The sequence below is a fragment of the Aquarana catesbeiana genome, linkage group LG12 (assembly GCF_042186555.1).
Source record: "Aquarana catesbeiana isolate 2022-GZ linkage group LG12, ASM4218655v1, whole genome shotgun sequence".
Lineage (NCBI taxonomy): Eukaryota > Metazoa > Chordata > Amphibia > Anura > Ranidae > Aquarana > Aquarana catesbeiana.
Genome location: NC_133335.1, coordinates 73,308,076 through 73,320,297, shown reverse-complemented (window position 1 = coordinate 73,320,297; position 12,222 = coordinate 73,308,076). Strand labels below are relative to the sequence as shown.

The following is a 12,222-nucleotide window of genomic DNA, read 5'->3' as shown; positions in this document are numbered from 1 at the left end:
TTTTGGTTTATTTTAGTTTCTGATAGGGTCAATTTAAAATTGTGCTTTATCTGCCTTACTAAACCTCAAACCTCAAATTATCTGTGAGACTCGTATCATTGGTGCTCCCAGTATTACATTTTTATTTAGAAAAAAAAAATGGTAAATACTAAAAATGATTTTATATCAGTTAAAAAAAGTAAAAAAATCTATAAAACTTAAAGGAAAGGAATTATATTGGTCAGATTTTGTATAACTACTCTGTAAATAGGGTCTTGTAAAATTATATTCTGTATATTGTGCCAGCCATTGCATTCCAGCTAAGATTTATAAGATAGTAACTATTTTAATTAAAATACCAACATTGTTTTATAATTTCTTTTAGCTGAATTATAACCTGTTATTTGAAAATGCGGTCTGAAAACAGCTTCCGTGCGGGTTCAATTTCCAATAATAACCCAGCGCTGCAAGCCTAATAATCTCTTGTGTTGCAATTATTTCCCAAAAAACGGAATTGTAATGAATAATTTATTTTCCATTTAAGTTTATGCTCCAGAGACCTAAAGCTCCCAAAAGATATAGGCTGAATGTCTTGCCACATGTGAGTCATTCTTTAATTGTTTGCTGTCATTCTGGCATAATGGGTGACTGTGGATATCATTTAGTCAAAAATCTCACTTACATTAAGTAATGGCTTTATGCCAAGCAGTACTCCAGTCTTTGTCATATACTGCAACCTAAATCAAAGAAGAAATCTATATTGCCCCTCAGACTTTAATGAGTTGTGGCAATCATGACGCATGCGCGTTAATTCTTTTTTGCGTATGTGCCATCATGGTGTTGGTCGCGTCTCGCCAACTTCATGCATGTGCACAGTGGTGGGCTCCACCACTTTATTGTGGCGGTGGCCTGCTGCCGTTATTGGCGCGGTTATCTAGGCCCACATGACATTTAGGGGGACAGGCACTTGGACCAGCGGACTCATAAAGGGACCTCCTCTTCCTTTTACCTTTCTCTCTGTATTTCCTCATGGCCTTTAAACACTGTGATTCTGACCTGGCCACACTTCACCAAGATCTGGGTTAAAGGTAGTGTACACATATATATTTTTTGCTATCTTCCGGTTGGGATACTGCTATAGTCAGCTCAGTAGGATTTTCCATTTTTTTATATGCCAACGTTTGTTTTAGTTCTTCATTGTTGAATGTCTATGCATCATTTCCTTTCACTGTTAGCACATTCACTGGCTAGTGCAACTTTAATATGTTGTATACTATTCAATAAGGTGTTTTTTTGTTTTTTTTTCAATAAAGGGCTCATATGACTGGGGGTGTGGTTGCCATCCTCCCTGTTAAACTGACAAAGAAATTGTAATGCCTCTTTTTTTGGGGGGATTTTTAAGGCAACCAAGAAATTGAATAATATATATATATATATATATATATATATATATATATATATATATATATATATATATATATATATATATTTTATTATATTTCTTTATTGTTGTGTTGTTTTTTTAAAGAAAGGAAGACATTTCTTTAATATTGATGAAAACATCAAGAACGTTCTTGATGTTTTTGTGAGTATTAAAGAAATGTCTTCCTTTAAAAAACAAAACAAAACACAACAATAAAGAAATTACATTCTTATATATTTTTTTGTATTCAATTTCTTGGTTGTCTTAAAATTCCCCAAAAAAGAGAGGATTTACAATCTTTTTGTTAGGGTTTTTTTTTATCACTTTCACGGCACCCCCTCATTTGCCCCCCACCCACCAAGTGTTCACCTTTGCAGTCCTTTGCTGTGCCCTGGTTCCGTGTCTGCCCTCATATCAGCTCCCGGACAGAGCCAACCCCTTTTGGTTTCTCCCTCATGCTAGGCTGATCCATTACTTTTTCACCTTGCTGGGACCGTTGTGTGCATTGATCTCTGCAATCTAATATGTGAGTATGGCCACTTGGCAGGTGAATTATACATGAATTTTGTAATTTTATATTATATATATTTCTGTTTATGACATGGTCTTTCCACAGATGCAAAAATACTATGGTCGTCTCCTGATTAAGTGGACGCTGTTCCACGAAATGCGTAGAGACAATCCATGAATGCTTCAACCTAAATGTATATTGCATATATATTACTCTCAGTAGTGCATGTATAATGTACTTTTTATGACACATACAGCATCTGCTTTGTTGGATTTGAAACTTTATGAGGAATAAAATGTATAGTTTTCTTCTTTGATTTATGTGTTAGGCACTGAGTTCTGCCATAGTCCCAGCACTTCTGACCAGTTCTTTGTTATATACTGTACCCTGTTTGGACTCTACACAGGAATAAATAAAGATTGCTGCAACGGCTGGGTCTCTCTCTTGCTTGAGATCTGGGGATCTCAAGCAAGTCTCTAAGAGACCTTTAAGATAAAGTGTGATAAAACTGAAAACTGAATAATTTGGTTTGCGTGAACCTACGCACAAAATGTGTTTTAAGATTAGTTTGACATACATTAGATAGTTGCCCTTTTGTAATATGTTATTAAACATTTAATTTCTGTCTGCAGTGACGCAGTGCACTCAACTGTGGTTTTTTTTTTTTTTTTTTTTAATTTAAGTCAAATTTTTTTTTTCTCTATTGCACCATGGCAGAAGCAGAGGGCTCATTCACATGTGCAGGCTTTAACTCTAAAAATGCCAAATGCTGTGCTGCAACCGCGTGCATTCCACATGGTTGCGGCGTGGCCCAATTACCTTGAACAGGTCGTATTCAGTGGTGATACCGCCTGCCAAATATAACATGCCTTTCAACGTCTGACTTGGCCACAAAGCAAAGCATCACAGTCGGGACATGGGTACAACTCTGAGCATCTGCATTGATGTGTTTAAGTTGGCAGTTGGGGGGATAGTAAAAGGTCCATGCATTTTTCAGGCAGAAAAACATGCCTAAAATGCCATTCGGCATTCTCAAGTGTACATTGATTATGATGAAAAATGAGCAGAAGTGAATGTTTTGGAAAAAATGCTTATAAGAGCAAATGCCCATAAGGTCTCCTATGCAATATGAGCTACTGTGAGCATTTTTTATGCTACTTTTTCTGCCAGACGTTATGGCATTTTTTTCTGCTCCTAGTGGACCCTAAAACCGCAGCTCAACTGTCTGCTTTTATGTCTCCCTGGCCACCTTTGTGCACGAACCCTTACAAAGGTCACTAGAAATTTTCTTACCCACTCATATAATTGGCACGCTTGCTATTGGCAAATGCCAGGTTAGAACTTGAGATAAAATTTCCAGCATTACCAGCACTGCCCTTAGAGATAAGGTAGCGAGCCTTTGATCTTTGGTGATATTCTGGAAATTCATCTACAGAAGTGCTGAGAATGTACCAAATCTATAATTACAACACTGGGATTGAATGTGTGATCATAGCAAAAGGTCCTTATCACTGAGCACTCAGTCTGAGCACTGAGCACATATCTACAGAAAGGAACCAAGTCACAAATTTGTATTGGGGTTTTCTAAAATGCCAGAAAATAATAAAAAACATAAATACTCACGCTATGTGAAAAAACTAATACATGCAAAATTCCTGCAGTTGCTGTCCACCAAGTGCTAAATCACTTAAAAGAATCTATTAATTAATATTACAGCGCTTACAGTTTGTGATACAATACAGGATATGAATATATACAGTATCTCACAAAAGTGAGTACACCCCTCACATTTTTGTAAATATTTTGTTATATCTTTTCATGTGACAACACTGAAGAAATAACACTTTGCTCCAATGTAAAGTAGTGAGTGTACAGCCTGTATAACAGTGTAAATCTGCTGTTCCCTCAAAATAACTCAACACACAGCCATTAATGTCTAAACCACTGGCAACAAAAGTGAGTACACCCCTAAGTGAAAATGTGCAAATTGGCCCCAATTAGCCATTCCCTCCCCGGGGGTCATGTGACTCGTTAGGGTTAAAAGGTCTCAGGTGTGAATGGGGAGCAGGTGTGTTAAATTTGGTGTTTTTTCGCTCTCACTCTCTCATACTGGTCACTGGAAGTTCAACATGGCACCTCATGGCAACTCTCTAAGGATCTGAGAAAAAGAATTGTTGCTCTACATAAAGATGGCCTAGGCTATAGGATGTTTGCCAAGACGCTGAAACTGAGCTGCAGCACGGTGGCCAAGACCATACAGCGGTTTAACAGGACAGGTTCCACTCAGAACAGGCCTCCCCATGGTCAACCAAAGAATTTGAGTGCATGTGCTCAGCGTCATATCCAGAGGCTGTCTTTGGAAAATAGACGTATGAGTGCTGCCAGCATTGCTGCAGAGGTTGAAGGGGTGGGGGGTCAGCCGGTCAGTGCTCAGACCATACGCTGCACACTGCATCAAATTGATCTGCATGGCTGTCGTCCCAGAAGGAAGCCTCTTCTAAAGATGATGTCCTGTGGTCTGGTGAGACCAAGATAAACTTATTTGGTTCAGATGCGGCAGCCATGTGAGGAATACAAAGACAAGTGTGTCTTGCCTACAGTCAAGCATGGTGGTGGGAGTGAATGGTCTGGGGCTGCATGAGTGCTGCTGGTACTGGGAAGCAACATTTTATTGAAGGAACCATGAATGCCAACATGTACTGTGACACACTGAAGCAGAGCATGACCCCCTCCCTTCGGAGACTGGGCCGCAGGACAGTATTTCAACAATGGGTTTGGGATACCTAATTTATTGATATATATGAGCCTCCTTTAAGAACTCATTGGGAATACATATATTTTCTATTGTTCTTCAGAACAAAAGCAGGTATAATGCTTTAATTTATCTCCATTCTATTTTTACCCTTCTCTTTCCCTCAACAAAGATGGCGCCTTCGGCGCCCTGATGCTCCACGGGCTCCAGAACCGCGCTGACATGCGCAGTAACCTCTACACACGCGGTTGACGTCAGAATTGACGACACCGCGTTCCCTTGCGTCCCCACGTGGTCAATCTCATTGAGCGTCCGCATCCCGGCGGCGAGATCAGACGCCGCCGCGATGGGGGTATATAAAGGCGGTCACACACCGCCTACAGTTCTGTCACCGGTGCGATCCTACGGAGGCAGCGTGATGCTCCCCCCAGTCTGCGTGCCGGACAACTATCTGTGAAGTAAGTTTTCCCTGCGTGACACTGTCATTAGCTGACAGTAAGCTACGCCTTGGATTCTTTATTGGTCCTTATTGCTCTTTCTTTCTCTTCCTTTTTTACATTTAGAAAACATCTCTGCTGGTGATCGCTCTTCTTTGCAGCTATTAGTGAACCTTTTTCACTTGTTTATGATGCCATCCCCACCTATATGACAATATTTGCCGTTATACTTATATGTTCCAGGTAATATATCCTGAATTGGTTCTACCTTAGGGTACATATCCCCCCTAAATTAAATAAAATAAATTATTAAAGATCCTGGTTGCGATCCCCCCCCTTTTTCTAATTTTTGAATTTATTTTGCTTTTTAAAGGGCCACTCCTTAAACTTTATATTCCCCTGTGGTCATAGCATGGCAGCGATACCCCTCATATATGATAACTCCTTGGTTTGAAACCAGCAGCAGTACTGTCATTCCATTGAAGCATTTATATCGGATTAATGTGCTACAGCCTGGTAAGATGTATAAATTTTGATTGTTCACCTATATTTGGTTAAAGTGTTTAGCATTGAAATCTATATGCATGTATTTAAACTCTCTGTATCAATCTTTACTCTGGTAATGGAATTTTTTGTAAATTCAAAGAATTCATTAGATGTTTTCTACAATATGTTCAAATGTATGTATTGATTTTTGTCTACTTTTCCATCATTTAGAGTCCGCCACAATCATTGCCTCTAAACTCCTGAAGAAGCTCGTATTAGAGCGAAACATGTCGAGAGCGGCTGATTGTCTTGGCACCTTTAAGTAGTTGCTTCTTGTTGCATTGTCTAAATGTGATAATGATTTTTGGGTGACATTGTCTATGTCATATTGTTCTTATTAACATGTCTCACTCGTGAAGTGAGGCATAAATATTTTAATGTGATTTAATACAAATAAATATCAATTTTTACTCAGTATGATTGTACAGAATTTTTTGAATATATAGTCTATTAAAAAGCACCTTAAAAGTCCCTGGGGAAGATCTTTTCCCCTCCCCCCCCCCCTTCTCTAGGCTAAACAGCCTTTAGTTTCTGTTCATTACTTAATCATGGGATGTGGTGCTTTTAGTTGACTATCTCTGTCCTTCCTATACTTTACTGCAGTATTTCAACATGATAATGACCCCAAACACACCTCCAAGACGACCACTGCCTTACTAAAAAAGCTGAGGGTAAAGATGATGGACTGGTCAAGCATGTCTCTAGACCTAAACCCTATTGAGCATCTGTGGGACATCCTCAAATGGAAGGTGGAGGAGCACAAGGTTTCTAACATCCACCAGCTCCGTGATGTCATCATGGAGGAGTGGAAGAGGACTCCAGTGGCAACTTGTGAAGCTCTGGTGAACTCCATGCCCAAGAGAGTTAAGGCAGTGCTGGAAAATAATGGTGGCCACACAAATTATTGACACTTTGGGCCCAATTTGGACATTTTCACTTAGGGGTGTACTCACTTTTGTTGCCAGCAGTTTAGACATTAATGTCTGTGTGTTAAGATATTTTGAGGGTACAGCAAATTTACACAGTTATACAAGCTGTGCACTCACTACTTTACATTGTAGCAAAGTGTCATTTCTTCAGCGTTGTCACATGAAAATATATAATAAAATATTTACAAAAATGTGAGGGGTGTACTCACTTTTGTGAGATACTGTATATTAAATATATGAAAAAGAAAAAAGTATAATAGTCCAAAGTACTGTGAAAAATCCAATGCAATTTTTTCAAAACTCCTATAAGGTGCTCAGTGCTCCAAATTCCATAAAGAAAGTGTTGAAGTTCTTCAAGTAAACATGCTGTGAAATGTGCCACAATCCCCTCTTGTATCCCTACTCACCAGAGAAAATGGACCCTCGGCTTTTCAGTCTGAAGGTCAGACAAGCTTGTATCTAGTGGTGGGAATGCCACAACTCTTTGTCCTTAAAGGGCAAGTTCACCTTACCCTTTGGCATCAAAATCTGTAAGGTGAACTTACACAGGATGCCCTCCTCACCCCCCCTCCCCGTCCCGCTGACCTGGAGTGCAGCGGTCACCCGCACTGATACATCAGTTCGCCGCCTCATCGGTCCGGGGCTTAGAAATCCCCTTGGCTTAGCTTAATCTCCAAAATGTACCTCATCAGGAGGTACGTTTAGGAGCATTTGAAATTGGTCAGCGCCATCACATGAGCAGCACCGACCAATCAGAACCCACATAGCCTGTCCCGTCACCGCGGGCGATGAGGAGAGAAAGCCGTGGGGATTTCAAATCCCCGGACCGGTACAGCGGCGATACAAGCTGTCAGTGCGGGGGATCGACGGACACTAGGTTAGTGGGACCGGGGGGGATAGGGAGGGGGTCCAGTGTAAGTTCACCTTACAGAATTTCTGATCTAATCTTTACAATCCTGCGCTCTTGCGGGTTACACCACAATCAAATTGCAAAAAGACCAAGAGGGCAGGATTGTAAAGATAAGATCAGGCTGTAATTTAGCCTGGTGGGAATTCGGGATTCCTTAGGAGTATCATTTTGAAGGTCCTATTAAGGACAAAGAGTTGTGGCATTCCCACCACTAGATAAAAGCTTGTCTGACCTCCAGACTGAAAAGTTGGGAGTCCATTTTCTCTGGTGAGTAGGGATACAAGAGGGGAGTGTGGCACATTGCATGGCATGTTTACGTGAAGCAATTCAACATTTTCTGTATGGAATTTGGAGCACTGAGCACCTTATAGGAGTTTTGGAAAAAAAATAGCATTGGATTTTTCACAGTACTTTGGCCTTTTATACTTTCTTTTTTTCTTCTTTTTCATATATTTAATAAATATATATATATATTCATATCCTGTATTGTATCACATACTGTAAGCGCTGTAATATTAATTAATTAATTAAAATGCCAGAAAATATTTTTTTTTCAGCAAAAGTATAGTTTCACTTTAAGAAAATATCAGTATGCTGAAGCATCTGTTTGATACAGCTTTTAGACTGGGTTCAGATTGCCGTACGGAGCGGCTCACAGCAGGAGTCCAGTGCGTTCCTGTTCATCATTTCAGGTCCAATTTTAGTCTGAATTTTTGGCTGAATTTGGACCTGAAATGAACCAGAAGACATCATATAGAGCCGGTCACAATCTCCTGACATGCGACTTGGATGCGGTGAAACCCGCATACAATTCGCAATAGTGTGAACCCAGCTTCAAACTCATAGGGACAAACATTTTGTAGTACTCGTTTTCTTAAATTGTATGCAAACTCTAAAAATTAACTTCTTTTATTTGATCTCTATTGGTCTTTTAAATATACAGTAAAACCTTGGTTTGAGAGTAACTTGGTTTGAGAGCGTTTTGCAAGACAAGCAACATTTTTTCATAAATTTTGACTTGATATACAAGCGATGTCTTGCTATAAATCTAGCGTCAAGTCACAACTGAGTATAAAAGAGAAGAGAGGCGCCTCTAAGTGTGGCAATATGGTTACATTTAATGAAGGTATAACATTTAGCAACTCACATGGATGATGATTAAAACAGACACATCTAAGTATGCAGGCATCCGGGGTAAAGCTTTCCACATAGACCATCCTCCACACCGCCATCAACATCATCCTTTCCACGCTGCGCTCCACGAGCTCTTCAAGTCTCACTTTCAGATCGCTCTCCTGCAGGGTAGTCTTCCAGTCATGATTGCAGACTGACAGCTGTGAGAGCCAGCGGTCCGCGGGGACGCTCTATATGGACAGCTTTACCCCGGATGCCTGCATACTTAGATGTGCCTCTTTTTATCATCAACCATGTGAGTTGCTAAATGTTGTACCTTCATTAAATGTAACTATATTGCTACACTTAGAGGCGCCTCTCTTCTCTTTTATACTCTGTAGCTCCTGCTTGATTTTGCTTCTAATCCCCTTGTGGAGGCTGTCATTTGTGGATGGACATTTTATGGTTACACAACCTATCAAATTCCTATAATCTTTTTATATGGACTGTAAACTGAAGGACCTATGAATAAATGGTTGATCATCTGAGTTTCCATTATTTCTTATGGGGAAAATTGCTTTGATACACAAGTGCTTTGGATTACAAGCATGTTATCAGAACAAATTATGCTCGCAATCCAAGGTTTTACTATACCATTCAAAGCATTGTGTTTTATCTGTTGTCCAATTACAAAAAATACCCATTTATTGTGTCAGACATTTGGAGCAGTAGGAACCAGAGGAACATCTAAATTACTGTGATCTGCAGACAATACCTAGCAGCGGTTCCCATAGCAGACACAATAGAATGATACTAGTGTTTTATAGTATACATTTTTACAGCGCTATGGGGTACTATGAGAGGCAGGAGCTGACCTGAAAAGACTGAGACTGAAAAGGAGACCCAGTTAAAATAAGCTGAAATTGAAGCAAATCAGTGCACGGTCCTGGATTATGTCTCTCCTTAGTTTTGAGGAGGTCAAAATCGGTTCCACGGCACGCTTATTAATGAGAAGCTGACAGTGAATTCTGTAATTATACGCATGACAAATTTCTACGGGTTGACCAACCCTGGCTTGACCACTTCCTCTCCAACTCACATGACCTTCCATTTCTTAGAACTATAGTTATTCTTTATTGGGCGGATATAAACCCCTGAGGTATTCTAGTCCCTTTACCCAATCCTTTCTTCTTCTCCCCCCCCCCCCCCTTTTTATTTCTTTTTTTTTTTACTTTGTCTCCTTTCAATTGCTCTTGGACTTTGCTATTTTTCTTTCTATTGCTCTTGGACTTTGCTATTTTTCTTTCCCTTTGTTTCTACCTTATTTTTGGGTTTATGAAGCTGTGGATGAGCTCTCCTTCCAAACTTAGGCCATTGACATTCATTTCCTTTCCTTTTTCTGTAGGGTGGACATCTACCCTAATGAAGGGTGAGCAGTGACCTATTGACAAGACTGGAATGATGTTTCCCTACGATAGCAGAGGGGCATGGAAGTAAGGTTGGATAGAAAGTTGACATCCAGTCACCTTCTTGTGAATGTAAGTGTGGGGACAAATGTGGGTGCACCAGCCTGAACCCCTGGCTGGTCACTCAGTGTTATTTATCTTCATAAGTCTCCTCAGAAGTATAATTTATATCTGTCAACATACCTGGTGGTGTTTTAGAACCAGCCTTAGCTGTTAGACCTCGAGCTTGAATAATTTCCACTTCAAGTTGTCCATTTCTGTCCAACAGCCCAACTTCAACATCCCCTTAGAAAAAAAAATAATTAATTGCATTAAATGTTATATATTATGTTGAGAAATAAAACTAAATCTGTTTCTTTTTCAACCCAAGACATTATGCTATCTTATGTCCAGTTTTACGTTAAGCAACTGATTCTACTGTTTCTTCAATTTCCCGAAAAAGTGTTGGTGCCTTTATGTTGTCCAGAATTTTGAGAAATATTTATTTATATATAGATTAATAAGAATGTTGGGGGGCAGCACATTTCTCTTACATATAGTAACGCTTACTACGTTTATAATCAACAATATGCAGTTAATTGGTTAGGACAAAAAAGCAAGCTTGACTTACAGTGTTCCAGACATACAGCTAATGTAAATACACTGTTGAAATTCATATATGTACATACTGTCGAGCTAGTCTTGTGACACCTGTGTCACCTGCATGTTCACTGAACCATGAATCACCAGTGTAGGGATTCTGTTCCCTGGTCAGTTTTTGAATGTGTACCGAGGAGTTCTTGGTGCAAAAGTTCATCTCACTTAAAGGACTTTTAAAAACATTTAATGGTTAAAGCATCAAATAAAGCCAGAGGGGTTGATTTACTAAAGAAAAATCCACTTTGCACTACAAGTGCACTGCAAAGGCTCTTGGAAGTGCAGTCACTGTAGATCTGAGGGGAAGCTCTGTTGATTTTATCATCCAATCATGTGCAAGCAAAAATGCTGTTTTTTATCTTCTTTGCATGTCCCCCTCGTATCTACAGCGACTGCACTTCCAAGTACACTTGTAGTGCAAAGTAGATTTGCCTTTAGTAAATCAACGCCAATGTGTTTTGAGGGGGAAAAAGCCTCCCCCTTCTTCAGGGCTTGAGTGGCCAATTTCAATAGAATTGTGACAGAATGCACTAAGGTTGTCTGTTAAGGCTTGATGAAGACTAAAGTCTCCTGACAGCACTAAAGGCAGCTGGCTGTAGTAGCATCAAAAAACACTAGTCATCATCAAGCCTTAACACAGGTCCCTTAGTGCATTCTGTTGTGATTCTAATAACTTCAACTGCTCATGTCCTGAGCAAGGGTTAGGCATTTTCCCCCCCAAAATATGCTGGGCTTTATTTAATGCTTTTAACCATTAAAGGTTTCCAAAAGTCTTTTAACCACTTCAGCTCCGGAAGATCTAGCCCCCTCCCTGACCAGGCCATTTTTTGCTATACGGCACTGCGTTACTTTAACTAGCAATTGCGTGGTATTGCGACATTGTACCCAAATAAAGTTTGTCCTTTTTTCCTACAAATAGAGCTTCCTTTTGGTGGTATTCGAACACTTGTATTTTTTTATTTTTTGTATATTATTTTTTGCAATTATTGTTTATTTTTAAATATAAAATGGCCGACAATTTTGAAAAAAAAAATCAATATTTTTTACTTTCTGCTATAAAACCTATCCAATAAAAAAATGTACAAAATCAAAATTCTTCATAATTTTAGGCCAATATGTATTCTACTACATATTTTTGTTAAAGTAAAATCCCAATAAGCGTATATTGATTGCTTTGTGCAAAAGGTATAGTGTCTACAAACCATGGGAGAGATTTATGGAAAATTTTTTTTTTTTTTTTTTTTGCTATTAATGGCGGCAATCAGCAACTTAAAGCGGGGCTGCGATATTGTGGTGGACAAATTGGACACCAACTGACATTTTTTGGGGACCAAAGACACTAATACAGTGATCAGTGCTAAAAATATGCACCGTTACTGTATTAATGACACTGGCTGGGAAAGTAGTTAACATCAGGGGCGATCAATGGGTTAGCTGCTATTTTACTGTAGCGTGGGAGGTGCTTTTACTAGGGGAAGGCATAGATCTGTGTCTCTGCTTTGCAGGAGCATAGGATCCAT

At 39.5% G+C, this 12,222-nt stretch overlaps 1 protein-coding gene across 2 annotated transcripts in view; it reads right to left on the bottom strand.

The window, feature by feature from the left end:
- RIMS4 (regulating synaptic membrane exocytosis 4) overlaps positions 1-12,222 on the bottom strand; it is a 327,760-nt gene that overhangs the window by 32,701 nt on the left and 282,837 nt on the right. For both annotated transcript variants that reach the window (XM_073608044.1, XM_073608045.1), the window contains one exon: positions 10,250-10,351. In XM_073608044.1, the coding sequence (XP_073464145.1) occupies positions 10,250-10,351 (102 nt within the window). The remainder of the gene's footprint in view (positions 1-10,249; positions 10,352-12,222) is intronic.